Raw genomic sequence first — 26677 nt, 5'->3', positions numbered from 1 at the left:
TATTCTTAGTACTAATATTATTGTTATTGTTGACTTGTATGTGATTCATAACGTATAATATGTCAACATCTTATTTTAGCTATAACCCGTGTACACTGTAAGGCCCATTTAAAATATGTTAACTTTTCTGCCCTAAAGTTAGTGGGCCTAAGGCCGGCCCAACGTATAAGGTCCTAAGGTCTGCCCTAATCCCACTCTCACTTTCACTCTCATAGAAACGCAGCAGCCGTCAACCCTTCCCCCTTGCTCTCACGAAAAGCTCTGCTAGGGTTTGCCCTAAAGTCCCCTTCCTTCGAGCTCGAACTCAGTCCCTGTTCACGTAAGTCACTCCTCAGCCCATGCTCCTTCCTTTCATGGTTTGTGTTCTCTGTAATGTTAGTGTTTGGTAATAACCCGCTCTTTTCTTTTGTTCTGCCGTTCAGTTCAGCTGCTAACCGCCCTAGGGACAGTTCTACCTTCGCTGTGCGGGTCGGAGCGTTTGCTAGCTTGAATCCCAGGTACGGGAAGTTAGAGTTCATGTTTTCCAGTGGTTTTGGTCTGTAATAGTGTTGATTTCTGCTTGTATGATTTAACTCTTCGATTTGGGGTATGAGAATGCTTTGTATGCTGGTTTGGTTCGTTTTCATGGCTGTCGCAGTGAAGAACAGTGGCGAGACCTGTCAATCTCGCCCAAGCGAGTCCATCTCGCCTAGGCGAGATGAAACAGGGAGCTCGCCTAAGTTTTTTGCGCGAAAAGTCGCCCGGGCGGCTCGCTCAATTTTTGAGCGAGCAGGCAACTCGCGCAAGCGAGAGGGATCTCGCTTAAGCGAGATCCCGTGTTGCCCATGCCCTAGTTTTTGGCGCTCTCGCCTAGGCGAGGGGGAGGCTCGCCTGAGCGAGCACGTCTCGCCTGAGCGAGACCCCTCAGCCTGAGCGAGGTGCTGGGCGAGACAGTGCTGTGATTTGGATGTTTGATGGATCCCAAGGAATTTATCTTGGTTGAGTATGATTGTGTGATGATGGACATGCATATAATGGAGCATGAAGTATATTTTTGGCATGATTCATGAATTGTGGATGAATGGGTTGGTATGAGACTTAGCATGTGAAATGGATGTGTGGTTTGAAATTAAAAGAACATGGTATTGACATGAGATGAGACCCTAGACTCATGGGACGGTGATGATCAGAGGTATGGATTCAAGATGTGATGCGTATGAGGAATAAATCTCATGGATGAGTATGGAATTGTAAACATGCTTTTGATGTTCTCCTAATGTTGTTTTATGAATGTTGGTCCGTGTCAGCGTGTAATTCCTTGGGGTCTCTAGGTGAGACCTCTGGGGTCGCGCTTCAGTGGTCGGGACGTAATTCCATGGCCCCTGTTAGTGGGTGCCCATGGTGGTGCCCCATCTGTATAACTAGGTAAGGATTCAAGGTAAGGACTGCATCCTGACACTCTAAGGGGCCAGTTAGTCTCACTTAGAGCAGACTGACTCCTGGGGTGAGAGTAGCAGGAGGCCTGAAATTCATTAAGGGCTAACCTTGTGGTGAGAGAGATTTGATTCATCGTAACACTTGTAACACATAGCTCGGAGATGAGCAGCTCAGAGTCGAGCAGGGGTATTCACCACAAGTGCGAGCGTCCGCTGAATCCGACCAAGTTATACGTATCCGGATGAGTCGAGTCGAGTCGTAGTGTATTGAATGAAGAGTCATAACATGTTTGGTTGTTATATGGATGTGAGATGATGAAAATATATTTGACTGTATGATGAGTATGTGTTGGCTCTAGCTTACCCGTTTCGTTACATGTTTGTGTTGTATGTGGCCGTTTTTCCTTGCGATGATCATCAACTTGGTTGATGGGAGCAGTTGGGCGAGGTTCTCATGGTCAACAAGCGAATGGTGATTCCGCTGCTTAGCCATCTGGGCTGGAGTTTTTCTTGTGTTTTATTTAGGGCTATGGCCCATGTATCTCTTTCCGTATTTCTACGCTACATTCTACGTTGTATTCGTATTCAGCTTTCCTTGGCATCATGGTGTACCCGAATTTTGTCGGGGTTGCGTTAAGGCCCCCAGGACTACGCTACAGTACTTATATTGTGTGACGTTTTCCTTTAATTTCGCTTAATAATTAAATGGGACGTTACATACACACATTCCATGTTATTCTAAATCTTTTATCTAAATCTTTTATATATATATATATAGTTTTATTTTGGTTCCATGTGACCAATTAATTTTAAATATTGATTTAAGTTTTTATACGTATATTTCTATTAACAAATTTTAACATTAATCTCGTTTTACTTCACATGACTAATACTATATATTACTACTATTAATTTTATTAATATGATTATTATTAATAATGTTTATTATTATTATTATTATCATTATTATTTTTATTATTATTATTTTTTTACTAGATTCATAATGCATAATATGTTTACATTTTATTTTAGCAATAATCGTATATATGCATGTCATGTTATTCTAACTGTTTTATATGTCACACCGTGTGTATATATGACCTTTGATTACAATAATTTATGTTTAAATTTGCATTTTAATTATAGCTAATTTATTTTAAATATTGGTTTAAGCTTTTATATCTATGTTTATGTTTAACCAAATTTAACACAAATTTTGTCTTGTAGTTTTGTTTTGTCGGGATCCATAATGCATAGTATGTCTACGTTTTATTTTAACAATGATCCATATATACATATTTTTTGTTAATTTAATATATAACTCAAATGTTTAATTATAAATTTCAATTATACAACAATATTGTTTTACTACACCTAACTAATAATATATTACTATTATTATTATTAATATGATTAGTATTAACAACTATTTATTATTATTATTATTACTATTATTATTTTCATTATTATTATTATTATTATTATTATTATTATTATTATTATTATTATTATTTTGAACATTGTGTATGGAATTCATGACAACAATATACCTATACTATTCTACTACTATTATTATTTAAATAAATATTACTGTTATTTTATTAATATTAATAAATATTTAGTATTATTATTATTATTATGATTGTTATTATTTTGGATTATTATTATTCGTAATAGTAATAAAAATAATAAAATTATTCTTTTTATTCTTATTATTCTTATTATTGTTTTATACGGGATCTCTAACGCATATATGTCTATATTTTAGTTCAACTATAATTCCTGTACACACATTTCATGTTATTATTAAGGTTTGTATGATCTAATACATTAAATTTAAGAAATCGATATTAAAATAATACTATATATTTATAGTTAAATTATTATTATTATTATTATAAAGATATATATATATATATACACTAAATTTAAAATTTAAAATTTTTATATTATATAATTCTAAACTTAAATGTTATATTTATAATCAAATATAATTATAACATTACATAATGAATTTTTTTCAAATATAATAAAACTTAATTATTTTTTTAACATAATTAAAAAAAACAAAAACAAAACAAAAGACCTGTGCATACACACAGGTCAAATACTAGTTGAATTGAAACTATACTTTTGTTGAATTTACTTTGGATAATCTAAAAGTTCTCATTTTTAATTGAGACTGTACTTTGATTAAAAATGAGAATACGAACAAATGAATTGAGACTTTACATTGATTGATTTGTAAATTAACAATAATTAATTTAACAATAACCTTTAGATAACTGATTTGGAAAGTAGTGGAATTAGCTTGTTTTATTGTAATTGTTTTAAGGACTTTTATTAATCTACTGTTTCATTTATTCTCAAATTCTTCTCAATAGTTTTGCATATCATTCAAATGGTTTTAATTGCATTAGCTTAGCTTTTTATAAGAATCAAATATTTGAAAATACTGTATTCGTTGGGATACAACTTAGGGTTAGTTTATCCCTATCTAGTTTGTTCACTACCAACTTGGCAATACTGCAGTTGCTATAGTTTAGTAGTATTAGTTTGATTGCATCAACGACAACATTATCAAATTTGGTGTCATTGCCATGAAATACGATTAGTATTTTTTTATTCTGAATTTTATTTATTTCCTAATTCATTCATTTTGTTTGTTTTGATTTTATTTTAATTTTTTTAACGCATATACATTTGATAGAGTTTGTGTTTCTTTTGTTTGTTTTCTTTAGTTATACGGTGCAATATGTTGCGAATCACTAATGAGTTTTTGGATGAGGTTCAGGTGGAACAAGGTAAGGATCAGGAGTTGCAGCAAATTATTAGTGAGTTGGGTATCGAGAAGAGGACAGATTTCAGGATGGGTAAAGACAACATCCTGCGGTTTAGAGAAAAGGTATGTGTACCCGGGAGTAGGGTATTGAGGAAGATGCTCTTGGATGAAGGGCATAAGAGTCTTCTTAGCATACATCCAGGTATGACTAAGATGTATAAAGACTTGAAAGCGACGTTCTGGTGGACGGGTATTGATGAATATCACCCTACAGGACTTTTCAGCTTGGGCCAATGGTCTGGCCCATTTAGTTTTTCTTTGTCATTAAATAAATAATCATTTTGGGCCTTATACTTTTATTGGGCCATTCTTTTGTGCTATCTTTAATTGTCTTGATTTTTTTTATGGCTAGGAGAATACAAGAGGAATGGGCCTTAAATGCACATGCAAGGCCCAAGATGAACTTCACATGGGCCAAGGAAGATGTGAAGACCTAGCCTAGGACACTTTGCTTGTAAATACTAGATTAGGATTTTATTTTGGGCTTTGTATTTTGGGCCCAGTAGAATAGGGTTTTCTTTGGGCCATGTATTGGGCCTTAGAGGAAATTGGGCTTTAGAAGTAATTTTGGACCAAAAAGGGGAATTGGGCCAAATGGGCCAAGAGTAGTGTGTCTACTATAGAAAAGCCTAGAAGCTTCTCAAACTTGCTCTCCAAGGATGAGAATTAGCTTCCCATGGCAAGACAAGTGTGACTTGCTTAGGCGACAAGTCCCACCTCCCACATGCTCCTTTTTGGCTCCAAAATTCAACTTTCTAGACTCCTTTTTCCCTCCACTTTTTGGAGACTCCTTGGTCTCATTTTAGCCTATAAATAGAGAGCTTAGGACCCTTGTATTTTCATTCATGAATATAGTAGAGAAATTCTGTTGAGATGACTCCAGACTCCTCTCTTTTTGTGAATCAACTTAGGCTAGAGTTCTCCTTCTTGGTTTCCTTTAGCCCCCTTCCTTGAGTGTTGGCCCAACCTCACTTGAGAGCTTTTCCAAACACCATTGCCGCATCATTTCTCCTCCCATCTTCTAGCTTCCACACCTTCATCCTTCTCCATGGAAGCCTCATCAATTCCGCATGACTTCTCCTTGGCTTCCTTACTCTTGAAGATGGACTCATCAGGTATGAAAACAGATGTGGATGATTTTGTAGCATCATGTCTGGTGTGTCAAAAGGCAAAGATAGAGCACCAGAGGCTGGGAGGTACGTTGGAACCCTTAGAGATTCCCCAATGGAAGTAGGACAACATAGCGATTGATTTCATAACTCACATGCCGAAGTCTACTAGGGGTTATGATGCGATCTGCGTAATTATAGAACGATTGACTAAATGTGCTGATTTCATGTCGATAGACCAGAAGTTGTCAATGGATAAACTGGCAGAGTTATATGTGAGGGAGGTGGTTAGGTTGCACGGAGTGCCAACCAATATAGTATCTGATCGGGACCCGAGGTTCACGTCCAGATTTTCGTAGTCATTGCAAGCAGCACTGGGTACACAACTAAGGATGAGTTCAACATACCATCCTCAGACTGATGGACAGTCAAAGAGGACTATTCAGTCCTTGGAGGACTTGTTGCGAGCGTGTGTGCTAGATCATTTGGGCAGTTGGAGTGAGGTGCTCCCTTTAATGGAGTTTACGTATAACAACAGTTACCACTCTAGTATCAGGATGGCACCTTATGAGGCCCTGTATGGGAGGAGGTGCAGGACTCCATTGTGATGGAATCAGGATGGTGAATCTGTGGTGCTCGGTCCAGAGTTTTTACAGATGACCACTAATAAGGTGAAGCTGATTTAGGATCGAATGCGAGCTACACAAAGCCGGCAGAAGTCTTATGCTGATAGGAGAAGAGGATCGCTAGAGTTTGAGGCTGGAGACCATGTGTTTCTCAGGGTGACTCCAACCACAGGTGTTGGAAGGGTTCTCAAGTCAAGAAAGATGACCCTCAGATTTATTGGGCCGTATCAGATCACTCGCAGGATAGGCCCAATGGCGTATGAGATAGCATTACCACCTCATCTGGAAAATTTGCATAATGTCTTCCACGTGTCACAATTGAGGAAGTACATTGCATATCCTTCACATGTATTGGAAGCTGACGATATCCAGGTTCGGGAGGATCTGACTATGGAGGCGGGCCCGATGCGAATTTTGGACTCACATGTTAAGCAACTGAGAGGGAAGGAGATAAGGACAGTGAAGGTCATTTGGGATGAAGCCACACAAGAAATGACTTGGGAGATGGAGGACCTAATAAGACAGTCTTACCCGCATCTATTTACTAGTAAGCTCTAATTTTCGAGGACAAAAATTTTATACGGTGGGGGGAATGTAAGACCCACTAAATTTAAATAATTAAATAAATAATTATTTAATAAATGTGGGTAGGAGAAGCCTTTATGACATTAAATGCTAACCTTCATGATGTGGAAAAGTACTAGTTCAAATGGTTGAGAGTACTTTGATTGTGAGAAAGGACTTAGGTTCAAGTCCTCGGTATGCCATTAATGTGTTATTTAATTTTTTTAGTATCTTTTTAAGATGTGCTTGGGTGTGATAAGTAAGGATATAATTTTTTATGTATGAATGTTATCATGAAAGATGACTTGGTTGAATTGGTTGTGCACTTGAATTGCAATTGTGTGGTGACTACAACACCCCGTCAACTGAGAGCATGTCAGGTCTGCAGCCCAATACACCCCAACCCCTCACCCCGGGATTCCCTCATCGCAGGTACCAGTTGCGCAGAGGGTGTTAAAGGTCAGGTTGGGGGTTCGATACCCACTGGCAACAACCCACCTGCGATGAGGGAATCCCGGGGTGAGGGGTTGGGGTGTATTGGGCTACATACCTGACATGCTCTCAGTTGGAGGGGTGTTATAGTGACGGGTTAAAACCTTGGCTTGGACAAAATAAACTTTCTTTTTGCTAATTTTAGTTTTTGGCATGAATGTGAAGGGGCAAGGGAAACCCTAGCTGAAGGAGCAGCCACACAAAGCTGAAAAATAGTCCATTATGATTCATTGAATGGCAATTACCTTTAACAATTAACCATTTTCGTTTTAGCCAAATTAACTCTAATTAAAGTACAATTAAAGAGGCAAATTAGGAGTGAGAGGAGGGTGAATTGAGAGCTGGAGTTATTCTGTAGTTAGAGAAGAGATACATAACGAAATTGGAGAGTGTGTTGTGAGGTTGAGGCAAGCTAGAGGCTGAATTGGGAGATAGCTTGAAGAAGGGCATTGGCGAGCAATTGGGAACACTCAATTGTCCAAATTTTAAGTAAGGATTCCAGGTTAGGGGAATTGCTTACTTTAATTTATTTGTGATTACATGTTTTCGTAATGTATTTGAGTCTTGGAGATACAGAGCATGTCAATTTATCTTAATTTCGTCAAGTTTCTTGAAATTTCCAGAAACTGCCTAGCGGCGTTGAATGATCCACTAGGCGACGCATGTCATAGAAACCATTTCTGGGTGTTGCCCTATGAACCTCCTAGCGGCAGTGCGTGACCACCAGGCGACGCGAACTGGCTAGCCAGTTGTCCCCGTGTTGATTGTGTTCTGAGAATTGTGTTGCTTGAATTTTTGGTACTTCCTTAGAATCACAAGATTGTTTATATGCTTATGTGTTTATGAGATGAAGATTTAATGTATGCCTGATGTGTTGATGAATTCGTGAATCATTTTGGGGATTTAGGATCATGCGAGGGTTGGTGATGAATAAGTATTGAATTGATAATGTATGGATGTAATGTGGTATATAAATAGTGTTCATATGAATACAGTATGTTCTTTGTATGATGTGTGCACTAGAATGTATGCCAATATGATGGTATGTGCTATAATTGGGATGTCTGGGTCATGACTAGTGCGAGAGCAATCTGGCAGAACCCAGATTTTCACACACCGCCTGGCGGCACATACCCTTCTGCCAGGCGAGACAACAGACGCAAGCAGCCAGGTGGTTTATCTTTGTCGTCGTGTTGTGTTGTGGGGAGGGTTATCTTGGAAATTCATGGGGAATCTTAGTAACTGAACACAAAATGTAAGGAAGCAGTTTTACATGAAGGAAACTTAGGTACATGAAATTAAATGAATTATGTATGAGTATGAGATAATTGGGAGATATGTATTAAACTAAATAAAATTGCTTGTTGAAATGACAAAGACCATATTCAAGTGAAATATGTAATTAGGACCTCAGGTAATGTTAATTAAATAATTATGGGTCGGCTAATTGGTAACATGAGTGATGTGAAGTCAAATGTGTTATTGTTGTTAAGGGAACGTTATGCTGATAGTCGAGAAAATTGCTAAGTGAAGTGTTTGAAAGAGCAATTCAGTTGTTGGAGTTGGGCCTGGAATAAAGGGGATTGGGGTTTTGAGGTGAAGTAGGTTGTATGCTTCATTGTTGCATTGTTTGAAAGTATATGTGCAATATTGATAATTGTTGTTGCATGATTGAAAGTGTACATTGAGATTCAGTCATACTATTGGAATTGGATGACTTTGAGTGTGTTATGACTCGCGTAATGTGTGTTTGGGGTCCTTTGGGGACCTGTTTAATATGCCTTAACACTAGTAGCATTTCGCTACTGGTATAGCGCCTACCAATGCGGGGCGAGCCGCCAGGCGGAGGAGGTACAAAAAAGTGGCAGTGGCCACTATTTACGCGAGGCGTTTGGCGGTGGGGTGCAGTCTGCTAGTCGGTGACGGAGCGGCAGTGCTCCTGGATTGCGCTTGGCACCTGATGGTGTGAGATGCCCGCCAGGCGGTCTGGAACCAGATTCTACCTAACGGGGCGAGAGGCACGCCAGGTAGTTTTGGTGCAGTGTTTGTGCGCGAGGAGGATTTCTACACAGCTTTAGGTGATGTTTATGATGCGATGCTTTAGTTGGAGGCCCAGTTACGAGTGTATCTTGTATTGGGGTAACACGTGGCCACTCTAGGTTGTAGCTTGGTGGTTTAGGAAGTCCAGTGGAGTGTGCGAGTTATGGCTCATACGACGAGGTTTCGGATGATTGCCCTCTTTAGTGCATCTGATAGAGTTTTGGTAGACTGGGAACAACTACCAACTTATGTTCGTTTTGGGGAACTCCACTTGGTGTCGCGATGAGTTGTCGTGGCAAAGTTATTCCCACGTGTGGACTATCAGGTGGTGGCCTTGTAGTCGGAGGGGCAAGTAGACAGTCGTGCAACAAAGATTGATCATTGATCTCATCTAAGGGGTATAGAAATGATAGATGTCTAATGCAAGTGTTAGAAGTGAGGAACTAAGGAAAAGGGGAAAAATACTAACCCGGGTTATAATATTGACATGATGTATTTATTACGATATTTGTTTGGTTTATTTAACTGAGCTCACCCTATTTGTGTATGTTTTGCGATGATCATGTAACTTGTTACATGGGAGTAGATGTTGATGCAGGTGAGCATACAGATGCATAGAGACAGAGTGGGGATCACTTGGGGATTTTCACTGATTTTATTTTGGCAGATTGTGGATCCTTTGTATTAGTTTTACAAACAATTATACTTGTAATACTGTAACGCCGCAAATTTTATTTTCCTATTTTGGCGCGTTAGAATAATATCTTTAAATTTTCCCACATTTTGGGAAGTTGTTGAAAATAAATGAGGTTGTTTGGTGATATGTACTTTTATTTATTTTAATAAGTAATTTCTGGCTAGGACGTTACAATTATAAGAGGGGCAGAATTGGAAATTGGACATAAATTAAGTTGTTGAATAATTAATTAAAGACTTTTGATTAATTATCTTTGATATATCTCAAATTATCAACAAAAGAAATCTTCCAAATATTTTAGAAACTAATAATTATTTGAGAGATATTATATCAAAAGATAAAATATTTTAGCAACATAAAATATAAGATTCGATTCCAATCAAGGCCTGTATAAAGAGACCCAAGGGAGTAGAAGAAGAAAAACTCGACACTTCGGAATTTAGGAACCCTTTGGGGAGCCTAATTTCTTTATCTCTCCTTTCTTCTTCTGTATTTCTTTTATTTTGATTTCATAGAGTGCTAAACTTCTTAGGTTGATTACATTGTAATTTCATTATGGATTCTGGGGTTAGAATGAAATAATTTCTTTTTTCTTTTTATTATTGTTGAGGTTTTAATTCATCTATGTCTTTTATCTTTGAATCACGTGAAAAGTAATGGTTTTTACATCATAGCTAACTAGTGATATGTTGAAATCCATATGCATATCAATCATATGAGTTTAAGGGTTTTTAATTTTAATTGACAATGCACTTTGATTAAATTTAGAAACTTTCATGTGATTGAATGAGATTTTGCCAAAGATTGAGAATGTACTTTGATTTGAGGCGAAAACTTTAACTAGAATTAATTAAGAATGTACTTTGTTAATTAGCTTTTTGCATGATTTTAGAGGTAAAAGAATTGACATGATTAAGGATAGTAATATTTAATTGAGAATGTACTTTAGTTAAATTTACTATGATTAATCTATAAAATTCTTGCTTTTGATTGAGAATTTACTTTGGTTGATAGTGAGAATGCCAACAAATTAATTGAGAATTTACATTGATTAATTTGCAAATCTACAACAATAATTAATTGAGCAATAATCTTTAGATAACCAATGATGGATCTATTTTGAAAAAGCAGTGGAATCAATATATTTATCTTTATTTTTTTATTTTTTTATCTTTTTCAAATTTTATTTTTTTATTCCTTATTTTATTTTATTAACCATTTTGTATAGTTTTTATAACAACTAATTTGTTAAAAATCAATTCCGTATTCGTTGGGAGACGACTTTGGGTTACTTTACTCTTTCTATTTTTGTTGACTGTTATCTTAACAATACTAAAGTTGTTATAGATAAGTAGTATTAATTTGATCACGTCAACAACAGCGTTATGAAGTAACTTGAGGTGCAACTTGTGAATGTCAAATGAAAGTGTTATATGCTCAATCATAAACAACTAAAAGATGTAGATGCACAACCTAAATATGCTTGAGATATGATTAAAGCTACCAAAAACTAAAACATAAAAGCCTAAGAGGAACTATTTTTGGAGTTCATGAATTAATCAACTAACTACTATAGTAATTAAACCAAAGTCATGAAATGTAAATGGGTGCATAATCATAAAGCAAATAGAAATGTATGCCTGACAAAATTAAAATTTGCAGAATAAACATAAACCTTAAATCAAATGCAGTGAGTGGACAAGAATCCTTCTACAATCGAGAAGACATCTCAATAATGTGTGCCCACTTTAGGGTCACTTGGTTTCCAAGAGGAAACATTAAACTGTGCAGAAACATTAATTTGTGATCACTACAATGACTAAAAAATCGAACTAGTGCAAAATAGTAAAACTAAAATAAGAAAAATGAACTTGGTGCAAAAACTTAAAATAGAAGAACAAGCATGAAGGCAAAAACTATTTTGGTGATTGTTCAAAAGTTCAACTCCACAAGTAGCAAAGGTGTGTGGAATTTGTACTTCAACAAACCATTATACTGATGAATGTCTTAGCTTTACTAGAACTACTGTGGAGGAACCATCATAGGCTTTTACTGCTAACATGTTTGGAGGAAATATAGCATATTAGAATAACTATGAATTTTCCTCCAATAGGTGTGATCCAAGTTTGAAAAATCATCCAAATTTGAAATGGGTAATAGCAACACCAACAACCCTATGTTCCACCTAAAATGAGACAAAAACCTCAACTAGATGTTATATCTAATGATTCAATGGTAGAAAATTTTATGAAGATGATGGTTAAGCAAACGTTGCAGTGAAGAAAATGATTGTTGACTTTACTCAGAGGATGGAGAAGTTAGAATCTAAAGTTAATCAATTTAAAGTTATAGGATCAAGTCAACTACCTGCACAAACTGTTATCAACTCACATAATGTAAGTTATATTACTTTAAGAACGGGTAAGAAGGTACAAGGTCTTGAGGATGCCTAAGAGGATGAAGATAACAAGAATGAAAGTGGGGGATCAGGTGAACCAACACAAGTTACATCTGAGACGCCTAGACCCACTAATGACTCCAGGTTAGTATCCTTTAATGCTTCTTCTAAAAACTCTTCTTCATCTTATTCCCCTCCTCCTCTATATCCAAATCGTTTTAAATCGGGAAGTAAAAAGATGAAGGAGTTGGACAAAGAAATCTCTAATACTGTCAATAAGGTGGAGATAAATATCCCTCTGCTAAATGTTGTAAGATAAATTTTGAAATACACCAAGTTTTTAAAAGAACTTTGCACAAATAGAAGGCGTGTTAGGTATAATGAGGTTGTAAACATGGGAAGAAATATGTGAAGCTTGATTAAAAGACCTATTGAAATACCACATAAATGCAAGGATCCAGGTATGTTTTATGTTCCTTGTGTTATAGGAAGTACTAAGTTTGATAATGTCGTGTTAGATTTAGGAATGTCTATAAATGTAATGCCTTTATTGATTTTTACTTTTCTTCATCTTAGACTTCTTAAGACTACAGGTGTGATCCTTCAACTGGCCAACTGTAACACAATTAACCCTATAGATTTATTCATCCTAGACATGAAGGATGATTAAGGAATGAGTTTGATCACTATTATCTTGAGAAAACCGTTCATGATGACAACACGTACCAAGATAGATGTGCATGCAGGATCATTAACTATGGAGATAAGAGATGACAAAGTGCAATTCAATGTACTAGAATGATGAAGGATTAACCCCAATCAAGGATGGAGGCACATGCTTAAGAAGACTAAGCATGTTTAGAAAGGAAGTTCACTAATCCTTCATCCCTTTCATTTGTGTTTGTTATTTTTGATTCCCTAAGTTGACTTAGTTGAATTAACTTTAGTTGACTTATTGACCTTTGACTAGGTTTGACATGTTGACTATAGTTGACTTGACTTAAGCCAACATGCTAATCTATGTTTATTTGCTTTGTAGGTTAATTAGGAATAAGAAAGCAATCCTAGGTGGCGCATGGTGATTAGGGAGCATAAATGATGTGGAGGAGAGAGTAAAGCAAAAGCATAAAGCATAAAGTAAAAGGCATGAAGCAAGTGTACCTATGTACCTTTGGTCTCCTTTGTTTTTACCACATTTTGGCCACTTTTTGGAGACATATGAGACACATTCTTTGTCTCCTTTTGTGCTAGAACGAAATTAGCCTTGCACACACTATAGTTAGCTCTTTTGTCTCTCATTTTTGTAACTTTATTTGACCTAGTTTCTAGAAGCTAGGGTTAGGTTTTTGTAGAGACATCCTTAGGTATCTTTTATTTGCTTAGAGGCCCCTAAACTCTTCTATATAAAGGGTGCTCCTAGACATGTAAAAGGGTTGAAGATTTTGAAGTAAAAACACTCTTGTGTCTCAACCATTTGTGAGAGTTTCCTCCCTAGGGAGTGAATACTTGTAAGCCTTATCTTGCATAGCAAGTGGCGGCACACATCCACTCATCTTCAAGGTTGCCGTGGCTTCTAGCCTAACCTTGTAGTGGCGTGCTTCTCACATTTTTACCATTTCTTTCCTATCCATTTTATGTTTTCTTCTTCCTTTAATTGTTCTTGGTTTTCTATGGTTTATGTGCCTTCCATTTCCTTTTTGTTTTGAATCAATCCATCATCTTCTTCTCTTGAGCTTTGTGAAAGGAACCTTCACATCTAGATAGCATGCTATCTTAATGTCCAGTGCGGATTTCACTTAGCTTTCTTAATCAACTCACACCATATTCAATAATCTTAAAAAAGGAACAACATAATCCTTCATCATTTGGTATCTAGAGCCTAGGTTATCTTGAATATGGTGTTTGTCATGTGCTAATCTTGTCTTGTTGTAGCTATCTTGTTATGGTTCAAATCCACTTCCATGACACACAAAAATAGTGCTGGCAGAAAAATGTGACGATATTAAAACATTAAACTGTACCAGCTCAGCAGCCCAAAAATTACGTTTTTGGTGTCAAAAGAAAGCTCCCTGAGTCTAGTTTCCAGAAGAAAAAAAAAAGAACCAACACATTTGGAGTTCTGTGGAGAAAGTTATGATCAAATTGGTGAGCAAAGGTCAGATCTGCCAAGAATACATGAATAAGCGTTTTCAGGTTCTTTTGTGGCAGTTTGGCTACGGTTTTTGCACCTCTTTAAGCTCCTAAATGTGGTTGGATAACATGTCTTTGGATTCTTAGTCTATGAGCCTCAAATCCATGAGTTTAAATGCATGATAGCTACATGTTTGTGTCTTTGTGAAGTCTTTAAATGTTCCTAACTTTTGCTTCAGTCATATGTCATATGTTAACTTGAAGTTTTCTTATTCTTATTTTTCCAAGTATTTGAATCTTGCTTTCACTTTATGTCTTGCTTGATGTATGCTCCATGAAATTGATTTTGGCCTAAAACTTGAGGAACTAAGTATCCAAGCCACCTAAAACTCTTTCTCACCATTTTATAAAACTAGTTGTGAAAGAAGAAAAATTTGCACCAATTGTTGCCTAAAAACCGAGATCAAACTTGCTCCTTGGTGAACTAATAGTTTGTTTTTCACTAGGTGTTATGCTACTAGTTTTCATACTTGAGAATTGGGTGATATTGGCTAATTAGTTTCATGCTTTAACTTGGTTATGATCTTTCTTGGTGTATGCATGATTTAAGACTTGAAGATGCTTGTCAAGTACTTTCCATAGAGTCTTTAAAATGTGCTTTTCTTCTTTTAGTTTTGTTAAAAGTTTTGTCTCAAACTTTTCTTCTTTAGAGTTTCGCTTTCCTTTTTTTTTGTGTTTTTCTTGCTTGTCACTAAGTGTTCTTTGTTTTGTCTTAGTAGTTTTGTTTTCTTGAAACTCTTGGGATGTTGTGGGCGAATCACTTGTCTTGCATTTGAAAGGTTTTGAACAAGTTTTTAAAAGTGTTTGCTTCACTCCTTTGGTGGATTTTGAGTGCTAGCCTTGCCTTGTTTCTTTGGGAGTGTGATCTAAACACTTGGGTTGCATTTTGGGTTGGATTTGGTCTCGATTTTTTTGTCTAACCCCTAATCCATTTATTTTGTCTCGGATTTGAGTGTTTTTGTTGTAGGAATCATGGCAAGTTCATCAAATGCACCTACAACAAACAAAAACAATACATTGATGAGAATGCTTCGGGATTTGGAGTTGTCTAGGAAGGAGGCCTTTGAACAATTGAGAAAAGACAAGGAGCAAAGTGACCTAAGAATCCAAGAGCACATTCAAAGGCTTGAAGCTAAAGAGCAAGAAAGAGAGGCTAGGAAAAGAGGGCATTCTAGGCGCAACCCAACACAAGAGAAGCAAACTCCAAAGATTCCTAAGTTCTATGGTGGAAGTGATCCCAAAATCTTCCTTGATTGGGAAGCTAAAGTTGATCAAATTTTCAATGAAAATCATGTAAATGATCAAGCACAAGTTGATCTAGTTGTTTTAGTATTTTTGGAGTATGCCAATACTTGGTGGCATAAAGTTTGTAAGAATTATGACCAAGGGCCACCCGCGGCTTCTTGGATGGACATTAAAACTCTTAATGTCCCTCCTATAGGAAGGAACTTCTTTTGAAGCTCCAAAGGCTTCACCAAGGTCCTATGAGTGTGACTGAGTACTTTAAAGAATTAGAGTCTCAAATGTGGAGAGTTGAAATAAAAGAAACTAACAAAGAGAAAATAAAAAGATTTGTGAGTGGTCTTAGGAGAGACATACAAGACCAAGTAGAGTTGTATGAGTACTCCACTCTTGAAAATGTTTTCACACTTGCCCTTGGGATTGAAATTCAATTGAAAAGAAAAAGAAGGGCAAAGAAGAGTTACTCACCCAACCACTACTTTAGTCACTCATGGAAGGGAAAGGATAAAAAGAAACATGATAAGTTCCCTTCTAACTCTCATCAAGAACCACCAAGTAAAAGTAAGTCACCAAGTGATCACATTCACCATTCCACTTCTCAAAGATCAAGTTCCATTAAATGTTTTAAATGTTTGGGTTATAATCACATTGCTTTAAATTGCCCAACCAAAAAGACCATGATATTAAAGAAGAGTAATGATGTTGAATGTGAACACTTATCCCCCCATTCTCTTTCAAAAGAATCTTCTTCCTCTAGTAAAACTAAAATTTTTGAGAAAGACCCTATGTTATTAAGGAGCATGATAGGTCAAGATCAAAGTGAGCTTGAGCCAACTCAAAGAGAAAAAAATTTTCAATCTAGATGCAAAATTAACAAATGGGTTTGCTCTCTAATTATTGATGGAGGAAGTAGTACCAATGTAGCTAGCACAATGTTGGTGGAAAAACTTAGCTTAGAGACCATTCCTCAAGCTAAGCCCTACAAGCTTGCTTGGATAAGTAAAGAGGGAGAAATAGATGTCAATAAACAAGTCCTAATTAACTTCTCTATGGGAAGCTAAATAGATGAGGTGCTATGTGATGTTGTTCCCATGGAAGTCACACATATCTTATTAGGTAGACCATGGCCATTTGATAAACAAACTTTACATGATGGTCATACCAACCAATACATTTTCTTCATAAATGGGAAAAAGACCACTTTACAACCGCTATCACCTCAAGGAGTTAGTAAGGATAGAAATATAATAAGAAAAGATAAAGAAGAAAATGAAAAGGGGCAAGATTTCACTAAGGTATTACTTGCCTACAAAAAAATTCTTCCAAAGCAAGATGTGCATCACCCTTCTTTCTCTTCCCAAGCCAAAAAGGAAGGACCAAAGCACAAGCAAGAGAGAAATAATACTCTAGAAAATAAAGATGGCCTAACCAAAGCTAGGGTTAATACCCTTAGAAAGGATGGAACAAGAGCTCATAAAAGGGAGGCGCAAATCCTCCCCCATATCAAGTCAAACTCAATCTACCAAGGCTTAAAGAATTTGTGGTCAAATTCTCTGCAAGGAGGGGAGGATGTTGAAGGATTGACCCCAACCAAGGATGGAGGCACATGCTTGAGAAGACTAAGCATGTTTGGAAAGGAAGTTCACTAATCCTTCATCCCTTTTCATTTGTGTTGTTATTTTTGATTCCCTAAGTTGACTTAGTTGAATTAACTTTAGTTGACTTGTTGACCTTTGACTAGGTTTGACATGTTGACTATAGTTGACTTGACTTAAGCCAACATGCTAATCTATGTTTATTTGCTTTGTAGGTTAATTAGGAGTAATAAAGCAATCCTAAGTGGCGCATGGTGATTGGGGAGCATAAATGATGTGGAGGAGAGAGTAACGCAAAGGCATAAAGCATAAAGTAAAAGGCATGAAGCAAGTGTACCTATGTACCTTTGGTCTCCTTTGTTTTTATCACACTTTGGCCACTTTTTGGAGACATAAAAGACACATTCTTTGTCTCCTTTTGTGCTAGAACAAAATTTGCCTTGCACACACCATAGTTAGCTCTTTTGTCTCTCATTTTTGTAACCTTATTTGACCTAGTTTCTAGAAGCTAGGGTTAGGTTTTTGTAGAGACATCCTTAGGTATCTTTTATTTGCTTAGAGGCCCCTAAACTCTGCTATATAAAGGGTGCTCCTAGACATGTAAAAGGGTTGAAGATTTTGAAGTAAAAACACTCTTGTGTCTCAACCATTTGTGAGATTTTCCTCCCTAGGGAGTGAATACTTTTAAGCCTTATCTTGCATAGCAAGTGGCGGCACACATCCACTCATCTTCAAGGTTGCCATGGCTTCTAGCCTAACCTTGTATTGGCGTGCTTCTCACATTTTTACCATATTTTTCCTATCCATTTTATGTTTTCTTCTTCCTTTAATTGTTCTTGGTTTTCTATGGTTTATGTGCCTTCCATTTCCTTTTTGTTTTGAATCAATCTATCATCTTCTTCTCTTGAGCTTTGTGAAAGGAACCTTCACATCTAGATAGCATGCTATCTTAATGTCCAGTGCGGATTTCACTTAGCTTTCTTAATCAACTCACACCATGTTCAAGAATCTTAAAAAGGAACAACATAATCCTTCATCATAGAAGCCATGAAGCACCCAACTAAAGACAATTCTTTGTTTTGTATTGATATACTAAGTGATGTAGTGAACAATTTTGCTTCTATTTTTTTAGACATTCTTTCTAGTTTTTCTTCTTCTTTGGATTTTTCCTTTTCAGATATGTCGTACACAATTTTAGATGACCGTAAAACAGGTGACTAAGGATGGGGTGTCACTATGTGATACCCTTGTGGTGTTTGAGTGCGATGCTAAGGTGACTAATATTATCTTAGGTAGTAAAATCTTGCCATATGTGGAACAACCACCCATTTTGGAGTTGAAACCTTTATCATCTCATCTAAAATATGCTTATCTTGAGAGGGATGAGAAACTCCATATTATTATATCTGCCTTACTTATTTATGAGCAGGAACAACAACTATTGCAGGTCATCAAAGATCATAAGAGAGAAATAGGTTGGACTTTGGTAGATATTCCTGTTATTAGTCCTTCTTTTTACATGCACATAATACTTTTGGAAGAGGATGCTAACAACCTCAAAGGAGACTAAATCCTCAACTGATGGAGGTTGTGAAGAAAGAAGTCACCAAGTTGCTACAATATTTCTGATGAAGGATTGACCCCAACCAAGGATGGAGGCACATGCTTAAGAAGACTAAGCATGTTTAGAAAGGAAGTTCACTAATCCTTCATCCCTTTCATTTGTGTTTGTTATTTTTGATTCCCTAAGTTGACTTAGTTGAATCAACTTTAGTTGACTTGTTGACCTTTGACAAGGTTTGACTTGTTGACTATAGTTGACTTGACTTAAGCCAACATGCTAATTTATGTTTATTTGCTTTGTAGGTTAATTAAGAGTAAGAAAGCAATGCTAGGTGGCGCATGGTGACTGGGGAGCATAAATGATGTGGAGGAGAGAGTAAAGCAAAGGCATAAAGCATAAAGTAAAAGGCATGAAGCAAGTGTACCTATGTACCTTTGGTCTCCTTTGTTTTTAGCACACTTTGGCCACTTTTTGGAGACATATGAGACACATTCTTTGTCTCCTTTTATGCTAGAACGAAATTAGCCTTACACACACCATAGTTAGGTCTTTTGTCTCTCATTTTTTGTAACCTTATTTGACCTAGTTTCTAGAAGCTAGGGTTAGGTTTTTGTAGAGTCATCCTTAGGTATCTTTTATTTGCTTAAAGGCCCCTAAACTCTTCTATATAAGGGGTCCTCTTAGACATGTAAAAGGGTTGAACATTTTGAAGTAAAAACACTCTTGTGTCTCAACCATTTGTGAGAGTTTTCTCCCTTGGGAGTGAATACTTTTAAGCCTTATCTTGCATAGCAAGTGGCGGCACACATCCACTCATCTTCAAGGTTGCCATGGCTTCTAGCCTAGCCTTGTAGTGGCGTGCTTCTCACATTTTTACCATTCCTTTCCTATCCATTTTATGTTTTCTTCTTCCTTTAATTGTTCTTGGTTTTCTATGGTTTATATGCTTTCCATTTCTTTTTTGTTTTGAATCAATCCATCATCTTCTTCTCTTGAGCTTTGTGAAAGGAACCTTAACATCTAGATAGCTTGCTATCTTAATGTCCAGTGGGGATTTCACTTAGCTTTCTTAATCAACTCACACCATATTCAATAATCTTAAAAAGGAACAAGATAATCCTTCATCAATTTCAGACAGCACTTGGGTGAGTCCTGTACATGTGGTCCCCAAGAAATCTGGGATCATCGTGGTCAAGAAAGAAAAGGAAGAGTTGATTCCTACTTGTATTCATAATAGTTGGAGGGTGTGTATTAATTATAGGAGACTAAACCAGGCCACCAAGAAATTCCATTTTCTCTTACCGTTCATGGACCAAATGCTAGAATGATTGGTAGGTAAGTCTCATTACTGTTTTCTTGATGGATTCTCTAAGTATTTCCAGATTTGTATAGCCCTAAAGGATTAACATAAGACTACTTTTACTTGTCCTTTCAGTACATATGTCTATAGGAAAATGTTGTTTGGCCTTTGCAATGCTCTTAGAACATTGAAGCGATGTATGATGATTATTTTTAAAGATTTCTTGAAGCATTGTATTGAGGTTTTTGTTGATGATTTTAGCATGTATGGCTCAGCTTTTAATCATTGCTTGTCTAATCTTATGGGAGTTTGGAGAGATGTGAAGAAACTAACATTGTTTTAAACTTTGAAAAGTATCATTTTATGTTGGAACAAGGTATAGTTTTAGATGACGTTGTTTCTGAGAATGGTGTATTTGTAGATCCTGCTAAAATTAATATTACTTCACAGTTACCTTACCCCTCTTCTGTGAAAGAGGTTCAATCTTTTCTTGGATATGCAAGGTTTTATAGGAGGTTCATACATGACTTTAGCAAGATAGCAAATCTTCTCTCCAACTTGTTGCAAAAGGACATTTCATTTGACATCAGAGAGAGGTGCAAAGATGCTTTTGATACCTTGAAAAAGGCATTCACCACCACTCCTATCATCTAGGCACCTGACTTGACATTACCATTTGAGTTTATGTGTGATGCATCAAACTTTGTTGTGGCAATGGTACTTGCACAAAGAGATGGGAAGCTACCACATGTGATATATTATGAATCCAGGACATTGGACACAATGCAAGCTAACTACACCATAACTGAGAGGGAATTACTGTAAGACCCATGAAATTTCACTAATTAAATAAATAAATAATTAATAAATGCGGGTAATGGGAGCCTTTATGGCATGGAAAAGTACTAGCTCAAGTGGTTAAGAGTACTTTGTTATGTTGAGAGGACTTTTGTGTTATTTAATTGACATTTATTCTAATAATAAAGTGCTTGATCATGATGAATGATAATATAATCCTAGAATTATAGGAATTATCACGATACATGAGTTGGTTGAATATGTTGTGCATTGACTTGGCATAGGCATGGTTGTGGGTTCGAACCTTGGTACACACAAGTTAAGCTTTCTTTTTGCCAAAATTTCTTTTGTCGTGAATGTGAAAATGCAGAGAAATACTAGCTTAGTAATTAGCCAATTAAGGGGAAAAGAGAGAGGTTTGAAGCCTGCTATTGTTGAGCACTGTAAGGAGAGAAAATTCAAAGTGTGAACTGTGCTATTGAGTGAAGCAGAGGAGCTGAATTGGGAGAGAGCTAAGGCAAGCCATTGGTGATCAAATAGGAGCTCTAGACTCTTCAAGTGTTAGCAAGGAAATCCAAGTTAGGAGAGCTAAACCACGTTAATTTTATGTCTTAGATCAACTGCTAGATGTATAACATGATTATGTATAAGTTTTCTCTGCCTTTGCTTGAATTTCGTGTTTCTAGAAAATTTTCAGAAATCACCTAGCGGGCCATCAAAGCCGCCAAGCGACTCATGCCATTATTCTATGAAATTCTGGGTTCCTGTGAGGAACTGCCTGACGACAAGAACCAACCGTCAGGCGACGCATGTATGCTCCCAATTTTTCTACAGGTTTTTGAATGAAGGGCTTGGCAGTGATGAACAACCGCTAGGCGACACGAGCAAAGTGACTCGATTTTGATGTTTTTGTGTGTTCTGGATGGATTCTAATCGAGGAAGAAGGGAGCTTTATCTATGAATTGATTATTGGGTACTAGAAATTTGGGTAATTATACTATCAATTGAGGTTGATTTGATAAAATTGTATGAACACTCTTTTAGGGTTTGGAAATTTGGGGTTTTGATGTCATGAGGTTAATTGGTGGTTGAATTGCACTAGAATATATTAATGGATGTTTTTAGATTGTGAAATTATATAACTGTAAAAAGAATCACATGCGAAGTTGTAGAAATATGCAAAGAAAGGAAACTAGGAATGTTGGGTGTTTTCCTAGGTGCGGGAATTGCTGGAAATTTCCAGAATTCTATGCACCGCCTGGCGGCACGTGGACGACCGCCAGGCACCAGACATAAACCAATGGCATTGTGCATCTTTGGACGAGTAGTTAGTTGACAATTTTGTGTGAAGTCAATCTTGAGCATGAAAAAGTAGAGTGGTAATATGTTGGCTATGGTATTAGGAAGAATAAGTAATACAAGGAGTGAGATTAGGGGGAATTCTAAATTCGAAGTTGGTGTTGAAAGATTTGAGTATAATGATAGTGTAGTAGAGGCAATTAAACCAAAATCTTGCGAAATTTTGGGGCACAATATAATTAGGAGTTGGGGTTGTGTCATTGAGTCGCCTAAGGTGAATATGTGTTATAATTTTAAGCTAAAGTTTAGTTGTTATGTTACTTGTATTTGAGTAGGGATTGAGGTAATAATTGGAAACAATGATGGATTAAAAGTACTACTATGAGTTTATGGTGGCATAATGGATGAGCAAGGTTGACCTGAAGTAAAAATTAATTGTGGGCAGTTTAGCAACAGAAAGAAACAAGTTCGGCACTTCAGAATTTAGGAACCCTTAGGGGGCCTAATGTCTTTGGAAAGGCTTGCCATCTACTTGTGGAGATTGAACATCAGGCTTATTAGACCATGAAAGCCTACAACTTGGACTTGGAAGAAGTAGGAGAAGAACAGAAACTCCAGCTGCAAGAACTAGAGGATATTAGGCTCACAACCTATGAAAACTCAAAGTTCTACAAGGAGAAAACCAAGAAATTCCATGACCAAAAACTTATGGCTAAAATGGATTTCTAGGTATGGAAAAAGGTGTTATTGTACAAATCTAAGCTAGGTCACATGAGTGGTACGTTGCGCTCCACATGGGAAGGACATTTCATTGTTACACAAGTATTTCCTTATGGACCAATGAAGGTCAAGGAAGAATCCTCAGGAAGAATTTTCAAAGTTAATGGACATCATCTTCGAATATTAATTGAAAATCAAGATATGTTGAACAAACCAATGGATGTGATGAACTTGACTTCTCCCGCATACCTTTCGCCTTGAGGTGGTAAGTAACCTTTATACTTTTTCTTTGCATTCTATATATATTGAATACATTGAGGACAATGCATGGATTAAGTGTAGGGGTGTAGTGAAACAATTTATTTTGTTCCCTATTTTGATCTTTGTTTTTATTTTCTGTTTATTTCATTTAATTTGCATTTTTTTATTTTTTTTTAAAAAAGTTTCCCTGCTTTCAATAAACATATTGCATGAATTTTAGAATTTGATTTAGTAACTGGGATGGTCATAATTATGAAAAATTAAGAGTCATGTTGATTTGAATGGATTGTTTCTGAGTTTTCTAATTGAGTTGATTTGGAATTTCTTGATTAAATATTTTTGTGAAAGAGTTTTAACCTTTAATGTAAAGGATGGGTCGCCATATGCCATTCCAATTTTTTCTTGAGTGACTTGCTCATGTTTGTTTATACTCAAATGTTTAACTAGATTCTTTTGTTTTGCAACTTAGGTGAATAAGCATGATTTGATATGATTGAGACATTTCTTGTTTGTAACTACTTGGCCAAATAAGTCAACTTTGATATTGATCCATTGGTAGCTCCTTTGAGCTTTAAACCTCTTTTTTCTTATTTTTAAGCCCATTGTAAATCCTTAAAAAGAAAAAGACCATGTTTTTCCTTACCTTAGGAAGAATGAATGAGCTAGTGGATTACGTTAAAGATTGGTTGAGGAATAAAGTGTGGGGGTATCTCACCCACAAATTAATAAAAATGGCAAAAAGGAAGAAAAAAATTATGAAAGATTTTTGAATATATAGGAAAATGAAAAATAATAGCTTTCTCAAAAAGAGTAACAAAGGATAAAGGAAAAATAGTTTTTTTTAGAATTATATTTATTTCTATATTTATTTCAAAAACTCAAAAATCCTAAAATTCTCCTACCTTTGCCTTGTCCCATTATAACTTGTTAAAAGTCCTTATGATCTTTGAATGCATGATTTCCGAAAGTTTGTGAATACTAGAGTCTTGTTAAGTATGAGGAGTGTTTACTTACTGATAACGTTGTCGTCAAGCGATCAAATTAATACTACTTATCTATAACAAATTCAATATTGTTAAGAAAGTAGCCAAAAAATTAGTATGGGTTAAGTTAACCCTAAGTCGTCTCCCAACGAACACGGAATTGATTTTTAACAAGTTAGTTCTTATAATATTTATACAAAAGAGTTAGTCAAATAAAATAATAAAGATATGAGAGATAAAGATAAAAAGATAAAATAAGATAGAAACAATAGTAAAGAAAAATAGGTCAATTCTACTGCTTTTTCAAAATAGGATTCATCATTGGTTTCCTAAAGATTATTGTTATTGATTTCTTGTTTAAGACTTCAAATTAATCAATGTAACTTCTCAATTAATTTGTTGGCGTCCTTACTTTCAACGATGAAGCTTATCCCCCATCGTCTCACTGGCCGACCTTGACCCTTGTTATTTTGAGGTCATATCTAGTATTCAGAGTTTGCCTCGATTTGGTACCGCTTTCGCGGCCCGCACCGAAATAGTGCTTTACCCATAGATGTCTAGTCAACTGCTGCGCCTCAACACATTTCGGGGAGAACCAGCTAGCTCTGGGTTCAAGTGGCATTTCAACCCTAACCACAACTCATCCGTTGATTCTTCAACATCAGTCAGTTCAGACCTCCACTTAGTTTCACCCAAGCTTCATCCTGGTCATGAATAGATCACCCAGGTTCGGGTCCATAAGCAGTGACAATTGCCCTATGAAGACTCGTTTTCGCTATGGCTCTGGTGGTTTCCCTTAACCAAGTCGTAACTTCTCAATCAAAAGCAAGAAATTTGTAGATTAATCTTAGTAAATTTAACCAAAGTAATTTCTCAATTAAATATTACTAATCCTAATCATCTTCATTCTTTTACCTCTTATATCTAATAAAAAGCTAATTAACCAAAGTAACTTCTTGATTAATTCTAATCTAAGTTTTCACCTTTAATAAAAGTAACTTCTCAATTATTAGCAAAATCTCATTCAATCATATGAAAGTTTCTAAAATTAATCAAAGTAACTTCCCAATTAAAATTTAAAAACCCTTGGACTCATATGATTGTTATGTTATGTAGATTTAACACCGTGCTAACTTGCTACAATATAAAAATCATTACTTTTACTAAATTAAAAACCAAAAGACATAGATGAAAATAAATCTCAATAAGAATCAAAAGAACAAACAAATTAATTGATCTAACCTTAGAATCCAATTAAGAAATTACAATGGAATCAACCAAAGAAGTTTATAACTCCATAAATGCAAAATAAAAATAGAAAAAGAATAGAGAGAGAAAGGAAATGAAATTAGGCCCCCCCTAAAGGGTTCCTGAACTCCAAAGTCTCGAGCTTGTTTTCTACTTCTCCCTTGGTCTCTTTATATAGGACTTGGACTGGGCTTTTCTGTTGCTAAAATCTCTCAAATATCTTTTAAAATAAAGATAAAGATAAATATTTAAAAATATTTGGAGGGATATAGACTATTTGACAAATATAGTTGGTTGATAATATCAATATCTAATTAAATTAATTAAATATATATGATAAATTATCACCAATTAATATTTGTATTAATTTTTCAAATCGACCCTTTGCAATCTCCTCAAATTATCTTCTAAATAATCCAATATCTTCAAGATATATTTGTTTGTTGTGGATCTAAAAGGATTCAAGAATATCTTGTCATATTTAAAAAGATTTGGTAGTTAATATCTTTTAATATTTTATGATATAATTAAATAAGATAATTATTTAAAAATATCAAATAAAATATCTAAAGATATATTTTTCCCAAATTATCTTCTATCACAAAGATAAAGAAAACCGCAAGGTCTAATTTTTTTGTTGCTCTCTTCTTGGCTTAGCCAAACTTTTTCACTTTTTCAAGCTTTTCTTGTCGTCTTCATGCAATGCTTGGCTTGGATTTTTGTGATTTTGATAATTTCTTATTCTTGGATTTATCTTTAAGGTGTCATGAAGCTTTAAGCAATTTATTTCCACACCTCCATGAGTTCAACTTAGCTGCAGCTGCACTAACACACCTCAAAATATCCAAAGAACATTTATGCAACTAAAAAGCTATTTTTAACATATTTTTGTATCTCATGCTCAATAAACCCAATTATAGAAAATCCCAATTAAATCAATCTTTAAACACACAAATTCAATTAAATACCCAGAATTAAACACTAAATGAAGGCAAAAATACACATTCATCACTTACATGGGTATTTTGAGTGAAACACAAACCAAAACACTTGAGCAAATTTTGGAGAGAAAATATACATTTTAACCTTGTGATATCTTTCATATCTGATTATCATGATAATTGTGAGAGTGTGATGAGTACAAATTTTTGCCCTCATTTAATATGTAAATTTGGGAATTTAATTGAATTTTAGTGCCTAAAAGAATTATTTAATCAGGATTTGTGATAAATGGGCTTATTGAGTTTGTCAGATAAAAACGGCTTAAAAAGTTATTTTAGTTGCATAAAATATG

At 35.7% G+C, this 26677-nt stretch overlaps 2 protein-coding genes across 2 annotated transcripts; both read left to right on the top strand.

Moving 5' to 3' along the window:
- Window positions 1–4170: 4170 nt before the first annotated feature.
- On the top strand, window positions 4171–5725 carry LOC114174477 (uncharacterized). Its single transcript, XM_028059317.1, has 3 exons — window positions 4171–4320; window positions 5360–5453; window positions 5604–5725. Exons 1-3 carry the CDS (start codon window positions 4171–4173, stop codon window positions 5723–5725), a joined length of 366 nt encoding a protein of 121 aa, XP_027915118.1.
- A 333-nt stretch (window positions 5726–6058) lies between these two features.
- LOC114174476 (uncharacterized) lies at window positions 6059–6550 on the top strand. The gene has a single exon (XM_028059315.1). The coding sequence runs from the start codon at window positions 6059–6061 to the stop codon at window positions 6548–6550; it is 492 nt and encodes a 163-aa protein (XP_027915116.1).
- Window positions 6551–26677: the final 20127 nt, after the last annotated feature.

The sequence above is a fragment of the Vigna unguiculata genome, chromosome 2 (assembly GCF_037176805.1).
Source record: "Vigna unguiculata cultivar grain cowpea cultivar isolate G323 ecotype 2 chromosome 2, ASM3717680v1, whole genome shotgun sequence".
Lineage (NCBI taxonomy): Eukaryota > Viridiplantae > Streptophyta > Magnoliopsida > Fabales > Fabaceae > Vigna > Vigna unguiculata.
The sequence above is the reverse complement of the archived record's forward strand: the minus strand, read 5'-3'. Positions and strand labels throughout refer to the sequence as shown.

Bases quoted from the DNA above. Each gene is read 5' to 3' on its own strand.
- LOC114174477 (XM_028059317.1), top strand. From the start codon at position 4,171: ATGTTGCGAATCACTAATGAGTTTTTGGATGAGGTTCAGGTGGAACAA. The intron at 4,321-5,359 runs GTATGTGTACCC...TTACTCTTGAAG, and splicing joins TCCTGCGGTTTAGAGAAAAG to ATGGACTCATCAGGTATGAA. The intron at 5,454-5,603 runs GTACGTTGGAAC...TCATGTCGATAG, and splicing joins AGAGCACCAGAGGCTGGGAG to ACCAGAAGTTGTCAATGGAT.
- LOC114174476 (XM_028059315.1), top strand. From the start codon at position 6,059: ATGCGAGCTACACAAAGCCGGCAGAAGTCTTATGCTGATAGGAGAAGA.